Here is a 20181-nt window from a genome sequence, read left to right as displayed (position 1 = left end):
GTTAGTTAACTGTAACATACATCAGTGTTTTAATATGTAAAATGGTGCCAATAATTCTTCCTTTGATACTTTTGGAATGCACCAATAAAAGCTGTATATATTTATGGAGTACTACACAGTGTTTTTAAGTATGTATACATGGTAGGATGGCTAAATCAAGGTAATAAACATATGCATTCCATCTACCTATCACCCACTTACGGTGAGAACGCTTGACATTTCTTTTCAGCAATTCTCAAGTGTACGATGTGTTGCTGTTAATTATAGTAACTATATTGCACCACAGATCCTGTCTTAGTCATTTTCCCATTTCCGAGACATCATACGCAGCACCCACAACTGAAAGGAAGAGAGGTTTGTTTGGCTCGTTTTCTGGGTCACTGGTCATCTGCCTTCAAGTCAGAAGCACGTGGAAGAAAGGTCTGGCACTCATGTTATGGTAGCCAGGAATCAGAGAGAGAAGGGAGGAGTTGGGAGGGAGATAACCCTTCCAGGCCACGCCCAGGGGCCTCCCTCTAACTGTGCCACCTCTTAACAGCAAGTCAGCTATACTGTCCCCAAGATCCAGTCACCTTCCAGAACCCCTACCATGAGCAACGGAGGCTGTTGGGGGCCATTCTAGACCTAAACCATAACAGATCTTTTACGTTTATTCCTCCTGTTTAGCTGAGTTTGTATCCATTTCTTCTTTTGAGTCTTTTTTATTTCTAATTTTCCATCTATTATTGCTACTTAGTCACAGAAAAGATAACACTTTCCAAGAAATGTACTTTAACATATGTCATCTATAGATATAATTTTATATGAAGAGAAACTATGGCAGAACTAGTAGGGGCCTTTACAAGCAAATGCAAGAAAGGCAATAAAGGAATTCTCCATACAGATTTCTGATCAGCATTATTTGTTTTTTTTACCTCAAAATATAAAACCTTAATATTAGAAACAAAGAGAAAAAGAGCAAAGAAGAAAACAGTAAAAAGAACAAGGATAAGAAATTGTTCTATGCTGATGCATTGCATATATAATATGTCTGTATGGGCTGAGTGATAACAAAAATACTTATGCATTAGAATCAGTTCTCATACAGATTTAGAAACAGCAATTTCCAATCAAGCAGGATCGGACCAACACTTTCTCAGTCTTCAGTGACATGAGGAAAAAGCTGTATTAACAGCCACTTCTGATTAGCAGTATCATGATAAATGTTTGACCCGACCTAACTTTCCTCCTTGTTCACTTGTAGAAATCGGTGCCTTTTTGTAAAGTTCTGCAAGTTCTTTCCCAGTGCTGAGTTTACTTTGCCCAGTGCAGCAGAAGGTCTCTCTTAGCTGGACTTTAAAATGCTTGGTTTTCCCTTATGCTTTTAATGATACTGAAAAAAAAAAAAAACATTTGGTGAAGATTCGCTAACACAGGTGTGAAAATCTTCATATCCCCTTTCATTTAGTGCCATTTCTGCTTGATGTCTGGTAACTTTGCCATAATACCAAGGATTGCCAGCAAACTTTCCAGTAAGTGAAGGTGTAAGATAATCACACTGCAGAGGTGGTGGTTTGAAACCTGAAGTTTGAAACTCTGCGTAATGGTAACATAGTTTTTTTTTTTTTTGCAGCAGACCAAGTATTCCATTGATCTTCCTGCATTTCCACCACTCCGGGTCATTTTCTGGCTTTTCAGTATCATCCGTTACATTGCCCTTCTCAAAATTAAGTTCTTCATCATTGGATGAACTGAATGGGTAAAGAGCCTGTACCACATTCAACCCTTGCCCAGTATTTAGGTTTCTGACAACTCTGACAGTGAACCCACATGGTCACCCAAAGGACTGTCACCTTCTTCAGTTACACCGTTTGAAGGGAACCATCCACTTTGTCCACTGTAGCTACCCCACTACCACCCATCACTGCACTTCTCCATGACAATCACTGTTGTTCCTTTTATCAGTGACAGCTCATCTTCTCTCCCAGCTGTGTAGTTAAATTTCACATAGGCAGGCATGTTGAGGTCTTGAAGACATTCCCCTGGCTCAACAAAACTGTCATCGTAGGAGATGCAGAATCGGGAACACTAGGTTTTCTTTGCACTTTTCCAATGCCTAAGGTATCCTTTAGGCTTTTTACCGTAGATGCTTTTTGAGCGCCTTTCCACATAGCTAGAAGGCACAAAACCTGTTTTGTTCATGAAATTTCTAACTCGCCACCAGGGCTTAGAATCATCTAAAAGCCATAATCTTTCATTCTTCTTGATGTCCGGCTCTTGTTCTTGTTGGGTCACAGAATCAAATTTGGCTACTGCTACCCCTTCTGCCATCTTTCAACAGTTTCATCACTTCCCTATGCTGAGCCCAGGCAGCTCCCATCACCTGAGGAGGGCACCCTGACGCTGGGAGGGCCCTTAGGCGTGAGGCCTTCACTCCACCCACTACTGACTGCATAGCTCTCGGTAGAGCCTGGACAGCCTCTTCTTTTGATTCTTAAGGATTAAGTTGATAAATATAAGGTGCCTACTTCAGTGTTGGGCATCAGTGTTCAACAATCACTGTCACATTTTTATATTCATAAAATTAATGGATTGCTGATCCCCTGTGGTGTGTCAGAGACAGTACTCTGAGGAAGGAACAGAGGGAAGTAACAGGGCCTCCCTGTCTGATAAGGGCTTCTTTTCATGCTCTACACAGCCACAGTGGCAAAGTATGGTAGGAACATAGACAGTAAACGCCAGGCTCTCGGATTTGAAATCCATCAACAGTGTGCAGGTTACCAAACCCCTGAATGTGTCTGAGTTAAGCCACTCACAGAAAATGGGTGGTAACAATACCTGCCCGATACTTATGTTGAAGGCATGAAAGGAAACCATGCAAGTAAAGCCAGTAGCTCCGTGCCGGGCACGTAACTGCCCCAGTTATTCCTTTGTGTTGTTTTATCTTTCTTTCAGTACACAGCTCAGGAGAGCAGCCTTTGACTCTGACTTCATCTTGGGTTCTCTGACAGAGCTTATTGTACTCAGAGCAGATGTTCCTTTTATATTTAAAAAAGGAGTAAATTAACTATCAGTACTTATCAAGGAAGGCATGTCCTTATGTGCAGTGGCTGATGGATTAAGGTAGTCTGCCCTTGTATTGGTTTCCTAAGCCACCCTTCATAGATGTTGCAGTATTTAGACTTTTAGTGCAAGAAAGAAAGCTCAATGAAGGGTTTGCAGGCCTTAACTTCAGTTTTGGTGACTTAAGAAAATGTTATTTTAGTTGCAAGCAACCAAAAGTTGTTCCCTGCAATTAAGAACAGGAGTGTTTTGGAAAGAGAGGGGAGTGACTCAGAACCCTGGGTAGAGTGGGAAGCTCAGGCCCATGAAGGAACAGAGAGATGAACGTTCTGTTTTTCTCTTCTGCCTTGATCTTGCTGTAAATGTTCATGGCTTTCTGCTTCTCTGTAAATAGTTCTTCCCTACTTTGATATGCTCCCAGCCAGAAATAGTTACCTGACACTGTCCCTGCCCGTCCACCTCACAGTACGTACCGTAGGAAGGCACGATCCTGGACAAGAGAATTGGTGTCTCCTCCGTGTGAGGCTGATCGGTGCGTTGAGATGATGGCTTTAGTTTTGATTTCCATTCCTCATCCTCAACAGTTACGTTACCCAGCCTGGGCCAGTTTGATTGAGTGCAGGCAGAAGCCACCTTATGCCTGAGGGGCCTGCGCTGTTGGTAGGTAGGTGGGAAGTTTTCGGAGAGCAGATACAGAGCCAGGAGAATAAACCCATACCCATCTTAGCCTCTGCTTGTTTTGTCTTTAATTTTCTGCTTCTATTTGCAGCGGTCTTTAGAGCAAGCCTCAATTTTCTCATCTGAAAAATGAAGGGTAGCATAAGATTTTAACATTTCCTTGGAGCTCTAAAAATCCCGTTCTACAGTTATTCAGTTTGTTTGCTGGCCTGCCTTGTGGAAAGGTGTCAGTGATCCTGCCTGTCTTGGAGTAAAGCGTTTGGTTTTCACTTTAGGGGGAAGAACAGAAGGACCATAGGGGTGAGAGATGGAGACTGAGAAGACCCCAGATTGCCTCTGAGTGAAGAAACCCTTCTGAAATTTGTTATCATTTGAAAACCCTGACCAAGCTGTGTTTTCCTCATTTTTTCCTTTCTTCCGTGGCCTTGAGAAAGAAGTTCCTTTCCATTTTTTAATTTTCCAAAAACTTTTGTTATTGCCGTTCCCCCCTCCCCGCGATTCTAGTTCCTCCCAACAGCTAGTATGTGTTTAGTTATGGGCTATTGTTTTTAACCACTGTCTGTGTCCAGCGGATGAAAATTATCCAAACTGAAGTCTTGTCTTAATCAACTAATATTGTGCCATAATTTAGTTTTAGTCATTGTTTATAAAAATCTTTGAAGCATCCTTTTGAAGACAGTTTAGTCAACTCAGGGTCTGGCTATAGAATATAGCCAGATTTAAGACTTCTGCGTTCCGAGTATAATAACTCAGAAAAGCCATGAAGTTAACAGTAGCTGCCTAGCGGGATGGGCTGTTGGATTCCGCAGTGGGCCTCTTCTTCCGTCCAAGTCTGGATATTTCCTTCTGTATTATAGCCATTGCTTCTGAAGAAGTTCACCTTTCTGAATCTGCTTTTCTTCCAAAGGGATTTGGAAATAGAATGTCATTGTTTGCGTCTCTCTTCAAAGTAGCAGTTGCCATCAAAATGTTAGGTTCCAGTCATCTGTGCCCATGTAAACATTGGCTTCATGTTGCGTCAGTTATGGTTTTTTTATCCACGTAAGATCGGTGAGCAAGTATTCATCTATGGTCATTAATTAAATCACTGTTTATAGTCTCAGATTGTTATAGTATGCAAACAGCATAACATGTTTCATCTCGAGTGACATGAGGTCCAGGGCCCCATCCCCTTACATAGTTTCACCCTGACTCAGCCAAGTTCTTGAGTGAAATGAAAAGTCAGCATGAAGGGCCCAGAGCAGAGCTGGGAAGAGGCCAAGGCAAAGCCTGCTGACTGATTGAGCAGACTTGACCACAGAGTGACCCTGGGAATGAGAAAGAATGGGTAGGGCTGTCACATCATCCCTGGGTCAGTGGTAAGGACCCGCTATCCATGCGAAGTGTTTTTCTTGGAAGTCTGATCACCATGGAAACAATTCTTAGCCAGTGGACCTCAGGCACGGTCCCCAGAAGTGGATGTTTGGGGGACCTCATGCCCTTATAGGCGTTCTCTGCCTCTGCCAGTCTACCGCCCAGCCCTGAGTGGCCTGAAGCCCATCGGTTTGTGTCATTTTATGCATAAATAGGTCCTGTCTTGAGCGAAGCCGCCCTAATGAGGCAAAGCAGCATGCCATTTTAGATACAGTAAAACAATCTCTGTCACCGTGGAGTGGCTTGTGAAATCCGTTGTATAAACAAGTGAACCGGAAAACAGAAAAGCAGGGTGAACTGGCCCAGATATTCTGTACCGCTGCAATGACCCTCTTTACTGTTCAGTGTGCCAGCATTTTAAATAAGCACCGGCTGATTCTCCCTCGGAAATCTTGGGTAACAGAGTGTTTTCCAGCTGTGCAAATAAAGAAGGTGCTCCATATTTGGGTTCTCAACCAATCAGTCATCATGAGGTCTGGTGGAAATGCTGCATGTGTCTCTCTTAATTGTCTGCTTAGCTTACCCATTTTTGATGGGCTAAAGGTCATTCTTGCTTTATTTGAGAGCGAACTGGTAGCATGAGGCCACCTTGGAGGTCCAGGCTCCCAACCTTTTTCCAATAAAAAGTTCTTAATCTCACTGTAATGAGTGTTACATCCCTCGAAAGATAGCCTCTGATTTTTGAGGCCACCAAGTGAGGGTAGGAAAAAAAAAAGTGGCAGCTGAAACATTTTGCTATTGCCAGATGGGTAGAGGAATACACAAATGGCAGCTATTAAGACGCCTTTGCGTGCTTATTTGTTTAAGTTCTTTAGATTCCAAAGAAGGAAACTGAGGTTGACACAGCAACCTCCTGGCTCCAGGTTACCAAGTAGCAGGTGGTAGAAGGGAGATTCAGGCCCTGGTGAACCCAAGCCTCAGCCTGAACTCCTCACCAGCATGGGGAGTTGCCTTTGTTTTAAAGGGAAGAGTTATAACTCATGGAGGACTTTTGGGTATCTTCCATAATCTAGGAAAATAAAACTAAAGAGCAAGAAAGGACTTTGGTGTGCCATGATTAAGAAGACTGGATCTTGGTTTTATCCCTGGCTGGTGAGTCCTAGGGTTAGTAGTGCCTCGGCTTGTGTGTTTGCTTCCAGACACTTGACACTTGGGGACATTAAGGCTCTAAGAGGAGGTGAGGCCAGCTGGAGGCCACAGCAGGGTGTGGTGGGGGCACAGTCGCAGAGCTACAAGAGCAGACCCACATCACTAGCTCCCCAGTATGTACCCTTAGGTTCATTTGTTATTCTTACTTTATTTCTAACATAGAATTGGAAAATGAAATGTAATATTTACAAAGGTTCGTGATAAATCTGAGCCTCTGCTTGATTCTTAGAGCTTCACCCGGGACTCCTGTTCCTCCTCCCTCTGAGGCCACGGGGCTGTCTGCCCTAGTTGTCACTGTCTCCCTGGTCTGTCCTTTCCAATTCCACGCACATGTACTTTTTGGCTTTCAGGGCCCCACGGGATACTTGCTCGTCCTTTGTGAAGGTCGAACATCTTTGAAGGTAGAAACTGTTTATGAACTGTACATCTTTCTACAAAAATAAGCGCTTTTCAGTGTGTGTGCGTGTGTGTGTGAGAGTGTGTGTGTGTGTGAGTGAGTGTGTGTGTGTGTGTGTATGTGTGTGTGATGCTGATGGGGTGGAAGAAGATGGGACAGAATATTGGGAGAGCCTCCCGAGAGTACTACTGTTCCACAGGGAGTGCAAACCACCACAGTCACGTCGAAGACTTCCTGCCCCTGTTGGTCTCAGTCTCACCTCCAGGACCTACCTTACTTTCATCCTACCTTACCTGGGAGACAAAGGAGTCTTTGGAAAGCGAATTATAACTGTCATACCAAAGTTAGAAAGAGAACCTCTCTGTAGAGCTGGACAGGAGGTGTCCTCACCCAGAACAGATTCCAGGCACCCTCAGATCTGGTGGCACTGCCAGGGAGGGTGTTGAATGATGTGTCAATGGAGCATTTTGTGCCAAGGCAGCCTTCAGACAAGGGACTCTTAGGAAACAGTGAAGTCAGGGTGGTAAAATCAAACTGCATATGGTTTATCATACTGAGTGGTTGTAACCCAGAGTTCACAGAAGGAACTCCGCAAGGGAATAAGGTAAATAAATGGATGTTACATAGAAAAATGAGCAGACCATCTGTAATAGGTGGCTGATTTCAGCATTAATTACTCCTTGGTAATTACTGGATGATTGCTGATTTTATTTTCTTACATGATATATGAAGTACAAAAAGGCACATTAAAGAAGAGAATAAACATTCTAGAATTTAACAGGAAAAAAAAAAGAGGGGAAAGGGAGGGGAAGTGGCCAGCTCTCAGGATACAGAGGGAAAGCAAAGGAAGTGTCTATGGTTACAGCCAGAGTCCAACCCTTAGCTATTTCCTATTATCCATCATTTGCTAACTAAAACTTATATGAAAATATTTTAAAACAAGACTTTTTCTGAAGGACTTTACATTTTAATGAGTCAGGATCAAATTTGATTGAGCTTTGTCCCATACATTGTCAGCATTATTTTAATAATTTCAGGGTTTTTATTTACCTTTTATACGTCTGCATCCCTGGTCTCCCCCTGAAGTATAAATTGGAGCTGTGCCCTGCTTTCAGAGGAGACCTCTGTTACTAATTACCTGTGCCCCTCAGAAAACACTGGTGTGTTAGCCCATTCCCACCCTCAGTTTCCCAGCTGTAGCAGTCAAGTCTTGCAGTAGAGGTGTTCTCTTTGAGACGGAGCTCTGAGCAACCTTCCTTTCTCACCACAGCAAGAAGCAACACCTTCAGTGGCCCAGAACAAAGGCGTTGGAATCAAATGAACCTGGATTCAAAGTGATCTGGGCAAATCATTAATTCTGAGATTCTCTTGCCTCCTTTATACAATGAACGCATACGTTGAGTATATGGGTCCTGAATGCAAGGTGAATCCCAGAAAAAACTCAGCAGAGGCTTCTGAGTTGCTGATGGTTCCCACGTACCCATACACCCCACTCCTGGGAACCTGCTCCCAGCAAGACCGCCTGTCCCAGAGAGATGATATTCTAGTGACAGACAGCAGAGTACAGAGACACATCGGAGTTCACTGACAGATGGATTAGAGGGACGTTCTGAAGAAACCAGGGCAGAGCAAGGGGAGAGGGCGTACGTTCTCAATGGATGGTTAGGGACAGCCACTCTGAGGTGAAGCCTCAGTTATTTATTTTGTTGTTGTTGTTGTTGATTTTTTGTGTTTTTTTTTTTTTTTTTTTTTTTTTTTTTTGTACCAGGGATGGAACTCTGGCCCGTGCGCTTGTGAAGCAGGCAGTAGAACCACTGAGCCAAATCCCTGGCCCTACAAACTCTCAGTTATAAAGAGGAACGATCCTTGGAAAAACCAAGGCCATTCGAGGCTGTTCCTGGTAGATAGTGCAGCAAGTACAAAAGCCCCAGGTGGAGGGTGAGCTCAGCAGAGGGGAGGAGAACAAGGGAAGCAGCAAGCTTCAACAGAGGGAGGGTGAGGGCCCCAGGCAGGGTCGGAGAGCTTGGAGTCAGAGAAGTCAGGCGCACGGGTTGTTTTCTCACTCTGAATAGCAGTCCCTGGGGATTTTAGCCAGAGGGAGCGAGCCGGTTTACACTGGGAGATGATCTCTGTACTGTGAGGAGCCCGGGAAGGAGCAGGATCCCCGGGGAGACTGTTGCTCTGCTCCGGGCAACACCATAGAGTCTTGGAGTAGGGTAAGCCGTGGAAAGACAGGAGTGAGTTCTCAATGTCCTTTAGAGATGAGACCAGGAAAACGTGCTGGCGACTTAGATGTGTGGTGGGTAAGGGGATGACGGATACTGAAGGTGATTCTTACACGTACAGCCTAACTGGGCAGAGTACACCTCCCGAGACGTGGAAGATGAGCTGGGGGAGAAGCTGCTGCGGGGCTCTTGAGGACCTCGGTCCAAGCCTCGTGTTACGGATCCCCGCGGGGGTGTCAGGGGTAGCTCTGGGAAGTCAGCTTTTGATGGCTCTTGAGAACTTTGACAAAACGAAGCCCAGTAGAGATGATTTCTCAGTTCAGCCCCCTTACAATGTGTGTGGCTCTTTCCCTCCTACTCCCTCTTTGCGCTAAAAATCTGCCTTGCCCATCCTCCTCCTTATAATCGTCCCTTTTCTTCTCTTGGGCTTGTCTTGACAAAAATCTCAGTCAGGAAGTTTTACTATTGCAAGGAGAGATGACGCCTGTGGCATAGCATGTGCCCTTCCCTCCAGCAGTCCCCTTAAAACCTGCCTTTGCCACGATGGCTGGAAGAGTACCACCTTTGAGCACTGCGAGAGCAGTGTGCCTTCTGGGTCCCCCTCATGATGGGGCCGAGAGAGAGAGAGAGAGAGAGAGAGAGAGAGAGAGAGAGAGAGGGAGAGGGAGAGAGAGAGGTGCTTTTAGGCCCTGTCCTGCATCTCAGACTAGACCAGGCTCTCACACTCCTCCTGTGGGGCCCCTTTTCCCCTGGAAAGGGCAAGACTGTGGCCCGGGCAGGAGGAAGGAACAGGCAAGAGTGATAAAACATGCTCATTAGCACTGTGCAGAGCTGTCATCAGGGACCCAAAAGTCATGGCTCCAACCTGTAACAAATTCAGGCCAGCTGGCCTTTGGCAATCTCTGGGAAGGTCCCCACCTTCCTGGACAGTGAAACGGCTGGTGTTACTTTGCCCTCAGCCTTGTTTTAGCCATGAGGAGCGTCTGTAAATATTGTAGCAAGATCAGAGGCACATGCATTCTCTAACTTCTTTGGTAAGTAGGAGTGAGTATGAGCTTATCGTCCCTACTTAGCAGCAGCAGCAGGAGGAAACATGAACCCGTGTCCATCCAGGGTCTCCCTGTTAAAGTTCTTCCGTGACCACCTACCTTTAGGATAAAGTCTCAGCTGTTTCTCAAGTTGGTGCTCCGGTTCCCTACTCATCCGAGAGCACTGTTTCTGCCTTCTGCCCAGGTCCTTAACTCCACCCAATCCTAGCAGTCTCCAGTTGCTTGTAGGCCTGACTGTCTCTGATCATGGGTCTTGCTTACACCCTTTGCTTTGCCAAACTCCTCTGTCTCTCTTCCTCTCTCCACCTGGTCCTCATCCCTCAACTTTCAGCCATATGGACCCTGCTCGGGGCAGCCATATTTCCTGAGCTTTCTCTTCTGTGTTAGCTTAATGTTGACTGTGCTACTTCACAATTGCTCGCCCAGGTCTGCCAGACCCTCAGAAGCCAGGGTCTTGCTCATGTTGTTACTCCTTGCCCTTTCTTGCCACAAGGGCCTCCCTCCTGGGGCAACAGGCCTGTGCTCAGTTCCCACTTTCCCTCCTAACTCATAGCAAAGCCTCAGGACCTCAAGCTGAAAAGAAAAAAAAAAGAAGTGCCTTGCAACTCAAGATCAAACCAGTATCCTCATCAACAGCAATTTTTTGTTACTTTGAAACCAATTCTACCTAGCATCAAAAGGCAGATCTGACAATCACAGCAGGATAGGAGGAATTTTAGCCTCATACAAAGGATGGATTTCCATAGAAATAGTAGGTACAGATGAAGAGACTCACTGTCCTGAGCTCATTTTATGAATTTGCCACTTGTTGCTGGTGAGAACACAGGCAAAGCACATATTCTCTTAATTTTAATGTGGGCACAGTAATCCCCACTTCACTGTGTTGTCAAGAATAAGTGAGACAGAGCTTGTGTCTGGCAAACTTCATGGTATTTAGTATACACTCTAAATTAATTGAAGCTCTTATTGTTAAAATTATAATGATGAAACAGCCTTTGATTTTTGTGGTTTATAGTTTTCTCCTTGGAAATAGGCTCATTAATGTGAAAAAGGAGTTCCAAAATGGCATGTAGAGAGGACTTCCATTTGTGCCGTAGAAATAAATTAATAATGGGAAGATACTCTTGGGGTTCATGGAGATGTCCGGGGGGGGGCGTTCTGATTGATTTAAATTTTATTCCTTTTGCTGAACTATATATTTTCTAATAAAAGCATGCTATTCCCAGAGTGAGTGGCGGTAGAGATGAGATCTAACGCTTGAGAAAGAAATTAGCTGGAGGACGAGAAGTTGTGGCCCATGTCCGCTCCCCATTTTGGACTCCTGGGTGGTACTAACCATGGCTCTCCCTTGGGATTTGGCAGGATTTTTCACGCAGATCTCCACCTTGGCTGATGTGCAGGAAAATGTCATGGAATACCTACACGTGCTGAGCCGGCCCAAGGTCATTGACCAGGAGCACGATGTGGTATGGACGGAAGCTTACATCGACAGCACTGTGAGTCCACAGGGCCCTGGGGAAGAGGCTGGGGTTTACCCTCATCCCCCACTATGAGGGTTTTCCTGCATCCGTTCCATGGAAGAACAGTTATATCATTCTTCTTTAATTATGGGGTTCAGTGCCATTTTCCTGGGTTTTGTGTACCCTTGGTGTCAGTGACCTTGGCAAGCAAGGTTGCTGAAAATGTCCTAGAATGGAACATGTACCTCTGGTCAGCATAAAGAACGCCTTTTTGGCTTCTGTCTGGCCCAGTTCCTTTTCCCCTTTCCACCTGTGCTCACATCCTCTCAGTAAAGCAGCAGTTAAACACATTCTCAGATTCAGCCCACATCGGATGTGAGGCCTTTTGTCCCAGTGGTGAATCCTTGGGTCTCAGGAGACCACGTGACCAAAACTCGGCTCTCCTGGTAAGTTGGAGCCACCATAGAGGTTACAGTTATATTTGCTTCCAATGATGTGGTATTGACCAAAGCTTATAAGGGAAAGTATGCTTAAAAGTTGGTTGCGATGACTGTGTTGTGTGAACCTCTGGACCTGGGCTCATTCAAAAGCGAAATTCCACGCAAAAGATTGTGGTGCCAAAAGAACTGAAGAGGAAGTAGTGTTGCCAATCATCAAGTACTGGCAGTGGCTCCGTGATTGTGTTTCTTGTGAAGTTGCAGAGTGATTTTTCATAGTGACAGTGAGTCTATTGTGAGCAGCATTTTTCATTTATTGATTGTAGGTGTTTTCACAGGACCTCCCCGCCTTCATCTGTGTGGGATTAACATCACATTACTGTGTTTACAGCTGTAAGGCAGACCCAGCTGTCCTCTGGAGTGATCCTGGTGGCTGTCATGGGCTGGCTTGTTTCTCCTTAGGCTCTCTTGTTCCTGCTACATTTCAGGTAGCTTCAGGGAAATGCAGGGCAGGAACAGCAGGTGGGAACCCGTGTTGGGGGACACCTTGCCCAAAGCCGGGCCTCAGCAGCTTGCCTTTCCTCAGCCTCCGAGTAGACGGGGACCATAGAGATACGAATGTGGCATACCCTGTGCAGGAACAGTCGCCCAGTACCAGTAGACGTGGAGCTGAAAAACTGATGGTTGGGGAGACCTTGAGCTTTTATCAGTTTGATTTTGCCCCATAGAAATAAAATAGCTAAGCTGCTCCAATTTCATGGGCACTGTATTGACAAGAGTAACAATAGCAATGCCAGTGATGGTTCTGTCTCTTCTTACATATGGACGAGGAAGGGTTGAAACCTGGGAGAGGAGAGACATGTGGCTGGCCGGGACTGGAGCAGCTGAATCTTGGTGATCTGCGTGCAAACCCCAAATAGTTTGATCCATCATTTTATTTGTTTTAACAATATAAAAATATAAGAACAGAATCTCTAAAATTAAAACATTATGGTACTAGATCCTGGGTCCTCAGGCAGATCAGTATGATAGAAAATAAAAATTTAAAAACCCCAGAAATCCCTCTGTCTGCAGGTTTTTAGTGTATGTTAAAGGAACATCTCAGGCCAGTGGGGCTAGTGGAGCTTTGTAATACACATCTTTCTGAAAACTAGGGAGCCATTTAGACAAAAATAAAATTAGTTCTAATATTCACAGTACATCCAGGAAGGAAATCAGGAAATCCAGAGGTGTAAACTATAAAAAGTGAAGCCATACAAGTAACTAGAACAAACCTGTGTGGATTCCTCTGCGATCTGGTCTCCAGAAGAGGCTAACACAAGAAAGAGAGACATTAAGTTTGACTATTTAAAATAAAAATTTAAAAACCATAAAAGTGACTCTTGTAAGTCAAAAAAAAAGAAAATATTTCCAACATATAGCACATAAGAAGAGTTAATAATCCTGATTTTTAAGAATTGAAGAGAAGTACCTAAAATTCCCATAGAAAAAAAATGAACATAAAATTTATAAATTACTTTTAAATATATGAAAAAAAGTACAGTCTCACTCATAGAACAATTTAAGTTACACTACTTCTCACCCGGTGGAAATTAAAAGCTTAGCCATGCACTATTTGGGGAGGCTGTGAGAAAGGGAGGTTTTCGTTGATTGGTGTGGGAATGGGCAATGGGGCAGTCTCTGTGGGGACATTTGTATTCGTCCTTTGTTCCAGCAATTCTGCTTGGAATTAGGTGTGAAGGGGAATCTCCAGTGACACCAAATATATATGCACCTTTGTTCATTGCACAATGCTTGTAAATTCCAAGTATTGGGAGTCATCTAAAAGCCCCAAACAAGAAACTGATTGGACAAACTATGGAATATATACTTACTGGAGTCATGGTGTAGAAAAGCAAGCACGGGAATGAGCGACGTGCAATGATTTCCAGGATACATTGCTAAGTAAAGTGAGAAAAATGTAGCAGGAAGGGGTAGCAGGCTACCTGCTAAAAGGAGGAATGGTAAGTAAGAAGGTGTACGTGTATCTGGTTATTTCCACAGAAAGAAACATAAATCGGAAAATAGGAGTGATTACCCACAAGAGGTAGGAAAGAGTACAGAAGAGAAAGGATTACAGAGGGATAGATACATCTTCAGGGTACCGTTTGGCAGAGTTTTGACTTATGAAAGTGTGTGTTTTATGTATTCAAAAATAAAATTATGTCAATAAGAATGGAGGACAAAACTGTAAGTTAATGCAAACTGGAGTAAACAAAGCCAAGCGTATTTCAGCTAAGTAACAGAGTTGTGCAGGAAGAAAGATTAAAAAAATACCTAAGCTTTTGAATTAATCTTACATTTGATATTAAAATTTGAACATAAAGCTAATAGTATCTGCCCTTCAATCTATGGAATAAAATAAAAGTGCAAGTTAGTTACTCTCCTTTTAGTGTCATTCATAGTACTAAGGGTATAACGGTTCTGAATCTGTTTGTTAGTACTTCAAGATTGATGAAATGTGGAAGTGGATCGTGACAAAGCAGGTACACGTGAGATGGGACTGGGTTGAATGATAACCCACTGTACTCACTGAAAAATGCTGGAAGCAATGGCACCCAAGTAGCAATGAACTGCGATCCTCCCCACGAGAATATCTTAGAGAAATTATTACTGCCAGGCTAGGGTAGGTAAAATAAAACACCCCACACCAAATAAGAGCCTGGAAGATCTTGTGACCAATGCTAAGGAAGTACAGAATACGGCCACGTCAGAGGGACGCAGGGCCTTGATTGATCCAATCTGAGATGATTTGACCCACAACACAAAGAATGACAGCAGTGGGTTACGACCGATTGAAACAAATTCTGAATACTAAATAGGTGAACAGATCTGAAGCAGATGAGGTAAACGGAGCAGTAAGTGGGTGGGAAGGAGTGTAACGGATAACGCGGTGCCATTTGGGAAAGGTGGAGGAAGCCATGGAGTAGGAAAAATCACCATTTTGCCAAAAACTAGTTTAAAGATTACCAGTGGATTGTAAGTATAAGGGAAAGTTGGATGGTGAGTGGGATATTTTTATAGTTCAAGATGCTTCCCCAGAGATTTGCAAGGGGGAAAACAGCGTCTATAGCACCTAGCCAGTAGCATTCTGTATACACTGTCTCCTGTGCCGTAGAGTGGTGGAATCCCAGCAACATTTCCAGCAGGTCATCAGAATTAGTGTCACCAGTGAGAAGCAGATGGACTTCGTGTGCCTGAGGAGGAGGATGTAGCACACATATGTGGTATCTAGCTGGAGAGACAGAATGTGAAGCTCATGGCGAACATAAGCTCATGAAGAGGATACATCGTTGTGTGCATTTGGTGTCTTGCTGGAGATAATGTTAATCACTCAAATCAATCATCGTATGGACCTAAATGCATGCATGCATAGGTTTATGCATAGGGAAATTAATAGAGAGGGAAACCCACTTCTACTTAAGCTTTGCCACTAAATAGTCTTTGACAGCAGGGCGAAGGCAGATGGTCTGGGGCCTGTCAGGACCTAAGGTTCTAGAAGAAATGCCTTGAAAATCTCATGCTTTGGTTAAGCCTTTCCATGAAATTTATATTCTGTGCCATAATCATCTTAACTTACTTTTAAATAATGTTTTAAGCGGCTTATTATGGAGTAAAATTGGTAAGCCAAGATGACACAGCTCATTTATCCCACCTCTTCAAGAATGCTTTGGAGGATATACAGTAAAGCCAAGCCCCAGAATCTGGCTATCCTCAAAGTGATAGCTCAGCATGGTCACTGCTTTTCAGGAGTCCCTTATTGTATCTCTGCAAATCAGTCTGACAGATCCTGTAGAATGGGGTAGAATGTTCTGAGGGTCCTTCTCATCTTGGGGGCGTTGAGCAACCTGTTTGGCCAGTGGAGATGTGGAGGAGTCCTTCCTCCTCTTCACCGGACCTACGGGTAAGAAGAAGGCCACTGCTCTCCCTATGGGGGCTCTGACCAAGAAGCCACAGTCCCTTCAATCGCCCTGTCTGGGCCTAGATTCTGTAGAGCAAGGAGACAACACCCTATTGTCATCTCCACAGGGTCAGATTAGGATCTGCTGAGCCTAAATTCCATGATGAGCCCCCTGATGTTGGAACCATGCAGAAGGTAAAAGGGGGAAATGAACAGTTGTGATCTTGTCATGGTCCTGACCCACATAGCACAGTCCCAAGCCAGCACCGCCCGGATGTGGCCCAGCTTGCAGTAGTGAAGGAGACTGGAGCCCTTGACATTGGGACTCGCAGTCAGCTCCATTTTAATAACCTGATGGTTTGGTGGGGTTGGTAGCTCTAGATATTAAAAAAGATATTTACATGCATTCAAAATCCACCTTAGATTATGAGCTAAGAATGCTAAAGTTAGAGTTAAAATAACAGCCTAGGTTTGTCATTCTCATCTATTAAATACTGGCTGTGCCACCTTAAGCAACTTAGTATCTGTGCTATTTCCAGCATTTATAAAGTAGGGATAAAACCTGACTTCCAGGGCTAAGCCTAAGAACTGGAGGCCTGTGCATGACAAGAATGTATTAACTGGGCGAGGGATTTCGCTCAGTGGTTCCTCTGCCTGCCTCGCAAGCACAAGGTCCCAAGTTCGATCCCCAGTACCAAAACAAAACATAATAACTACTACCTATCCTCACTTCCCGACTTCAGGAAGTTCAGTGTGAATTCATCTTGGCTGTGGGAAGTTTTTGAAAATATTATCCTTGCCTTGAGCTGAGACTCATATTAACCATGACATGGCTCGGACCTTTTGGTACTAGAGCTTGGTGCTTAAATACGCCAAAGACCTTGGAAGCTTTATTTGTCCAGACATACTTTGTGTTTGGAATTCATTCTGCTTTGTTTAGGTATTGTGGTCTCAGCACTCAAGTCTGGGGGTTAGTGGTCCCCAGGAAAAATGGGATCATGCCACGCCAGCCAGACCCATCACCCAGGCTTACTGAGGGGACATTTGTAGAGTTGGTCAAGGGGGAAATGAGGTAGCAGCCTTTCTAACTTGCTGCCTCTTAAACAACTTAATGTCCTGGGACCCTGTGCCACAGCACAGTGAGTGCTTGGTCTGAGAGTCCATTCTCCTGTGTTCAGTGGGTATGTCTGTCCCTGGGCTTGAGTCCCAGACCTCCTCGTGCCAGCTGGGGCTATACCATTATTGTGTAAATTAGGTAAGTGTCATTTAAATGAATGAATTGTGAGTGTAAAAAGAAAGTGGTTGATTCTGAGAAAAAGTGAATGATATAGAAAGAACTCTAAAGAAGGTTGCTGAAACATTGCTCCAGTGTAAAGCATGGGCAAAGGAGCCCTAAAAGAGAGGAGAGAAAAAGTCTTCCTTGCATTCAGTAGAAAGATTGGTATTTCCTTCCTGCCTGCCTGCCTGCCTGCCTTCCTTCCTTCCTTCCTTCCTTCCTTCCTTCCTTCCTTCCTTCCTTCCTTCTTTCCTTCCTCTGCCCTTTCTCTTCCTCTCTTCCTTTCCCTTTATCTTCTTCCTGTTTACCTTGATTTGTTCGTGTCTTCTTAGGCTGACGTGGTGGACTGAGGTGGCCGGGTTGTTGTCCACTTCCCTTCCTGTGTCTTGGTACCTGTGAGGGAGAGTGATCCTCCCACACACAGAGTACAGGGCCACTGACTGATGTGGAGTGGTTGTGCTTTTCAGCCAGAGCCATTGGCGCAGTTCTGTGACTCCACACTGCTCAGACAGCTGCCTTAGTTGTCCATGGTCAGGCTAGAAATCAGCGTGTTTATGAACAGCACAGTGTTTGTCCCCAGGTTCCCGGGGTGAAGAATGGCAGTGCAGGTAGCTGGATCCCTAGCTCAGGGGCTCACAAGGCCGCGGTTCGGTGTTGGCTGCACTGAAGGTGTCATCTGCAGCTGAGGGCTCTCATCTACGCTTACTTATCTTTGTTGGTGGAACGCAGCTCCTTGCATGTGCGGGATCCAGATGCTGTTTTCATGCTCACTGGGGACTGCTCGGAGAGGCTGCTCCCTGTACTTCACACATGGCCCTATTCACAGCCACAGGATGCTATCCATTTGCTTCCAGACCAGCCAGGACACATCCTGGGGATGATTTACCTTCTTCTCTTAAAGTCTTCTTCCGTATATCCTGTCACACGCATGCTGTAAAGGAGGGGTTTCCACAAGGACGTACTTGTTGGGGACCATTTGAGGGTCCTGTGTTCCACAGCAGTCTCTGCCCATGTGACCTGGTTGAGAAGAAAATAAACTTCTTTTCTTCTTCTTTTGGCTGAGGAGAAAATTCAGTCAAAGCTCCCGCCACACTCTGAAGAGAGACAGTTTTATGGCAGCTGACTTCCTTGTTCCTCATACCTTACTGCTCACCCCTGCTCTTTGCAGAAGACTGATTTTCTTTGTTACAGTACGGTATGAAGGGGCCTGACTCCTTCAGAATCAGAACACCTGCAACCCTGCTTTATGTTATTGCTACCAAATACTAAGGAACTAGGCATTTGTTGATTAGTAAATTCGGACGCTGTTCCCACAATTTTGCTTCATGAGGTCTTAAGTTTTCTTTCTCCTTAATTAGCCGGTTAGCACAAAATGAATTCCTGCTTGCTTGACTCATCAGTTATTATGGCTCAAAACCGGACAGCAACAAATATAATTATGTAATTGATTTAATACTTAAATGAATAGCTTAAAACAACTTGTAAGTACATTGCTTTTATTTTTATTACATACTCATTGATTCATACCATTCTGGGTCTGAACAAGTTCAAGATAAAAGTTGAACTATGAACAGAAGCTGAGGTTGGATTCTTGCGCATAGGAGACAAAGGTCACATTTGAGCAAGCTGATTCTAGAATTAAACCCACAAGACTTCTTTTCAGAGCCCATCCTCCCAGCCTGTTGCCACTGTTCTGATTAAATATTCTGTTACGCCTTGGCTATTCTATTTCAATTTGCATTTCCGGTGAAGACCAAATAAATGAATTAATGTTAACAACATTAATTATGTTTAATCTAATAAGATCTCGTATATTAACCGACAAAACAGCAAACACCAGAATGCACAAATCCATAGACTTCTCATCCAAATACAAGTCAGGCCCAGTCATTATCTCTTAGGCGCAGAGCAAAAATCTGTTAACAGTGGAATTAGTTCCATTTCTGTAAGCAAATGACTTGTGCTTTGCGGTTGGGTCTTAATCAGTTTGGGGAAGCCACTCGACCTGCAGGATAGAAGCAATACCACACCGGTGAAAGACCTGCATCCCTCATCAGCCTCTCCAGGGGTGCTTGCACAGACCACAGTGACCTACGGAAGAGGAAGCAAAGAAATCTTTTAGAAACAGTGGGAATGTGACCATTTGAAATAATGCGAATTCGTTACCGAGCCCTCCTGCCCCTCCCATTTTCTGGTAATGCAATTCAGTAAGCAATTTGTGGAAACTTCCAAACCAAGTTGGTTGCATTTACAAATTGGACGTTATCCCTTCTCCTCACCCCCCACTAAGTCCAACTTGGAGAAAATGCTTTGCATTTGATAAATTGCACATTTGTTTTGGTTTCCCATCTAGGAATGGCACCTAGGCTACTTAGGAGTTGTTTGGGTGATTGCTTTAAGCTATGACTCCTTACTGCCTAGAAGCAATTACTCTGGGGGTTGAAGCCATCTTAAAGGAGTTGTTGGGGCTTGGAAACTGAATTTACAGTATTTTCCCAAGACACTGCTGCATATCAAAGAGCTCCCTATCGTCAAAACAAAAAGATACGTGTAAAAAGAAACATAACCCATCCCGCTGGGTTGTGGAACAGAGAATGCCATCTGCATTATATGGAATAGAGGAAACTGATTACGTAGGGACCTCCATTTCAGAGCAGATGGGTTCATTAAATTTAATAGCCTCCAGAGCCTTTAGAATCTGTGTTAAAAACATGTGGAGCATGCTGTGACACTTCACTTCTGGCCCTGCAGTCATTACAACTCTGGCACAGACTATAAATATTACAGTACTTCATTTCCATTGAAACGGATTACTGTTATAATTATTTTTTGTCGCGAGATGCCGATGTTGAAAATATGAGCGTGTTCCTGATTGGGGGTACTACTCATAGTTAAGTGTCCCCCTTTTCCATTTATGCTGGATTTCTCTGTTAAGTACTTCTGTTGTTTTCTTCTGAGCTCCGCCTTTTTCCCTCAGAGTTGGTGTTAGAAAACTTCAAATCAGTGGTATAAACGTAACCTAAGGTAAGATGTTCTAACATGTAAGGTGTACACTCATAGAAGAGCGTAGGACTGAACATGAAAGAGATTTTTAAGACTTCAGGTATTTATTGTT

General features: G+C 44.2%; 1 protein-coding gene and 1 pseudogene across 1 annotated transcript in view; one reads left to right on the top strand and one right to left on the bottom strand.

The window, feature by feature from the left end:
• Positions 1–20181, top strand: part of Cacna2d3 (calcium voltage-gated channel auxiliary subunit alpha2delta 3) — a 650190-nt gene that overhangs the window by 362931 nt on the left and 267078 nt on the right. The window contains exon 12 of the mRNA XM_010643030.2: positions 11316–11449. Coding sequence (XP_010641332.1) covers positions 11316–11449 — 134 coding nt within the window. The remainder of the gene's footprint in view (positions 1–11315; positions 11450–20181) is intronic.
• Positions 1194–2310, bottom strand: LOC104875484 (annotated as a pseudogene).

The sequence above is a fragment of the Fukomys damarensis genome, unplaced genomic scaffold (assembly GCF_012274545.1).
Source record: "Fukomys damarensis isolate Sample0158 unplaced genomic scaffold, DMR_v1.0_HiC HiC_scaffold_28, whole genome shotgun sequence".
In the NCBI taxonomy this organism is placed as follows: Eukaryota; Metazoa; Chordata; class Mammalia; order Rodentia; family Bathyergidae; genus Fukomys; species Fukomys damarensis.
This window is presented reverse-complemented; position numbering and strand designations above follow the sequence as displayed.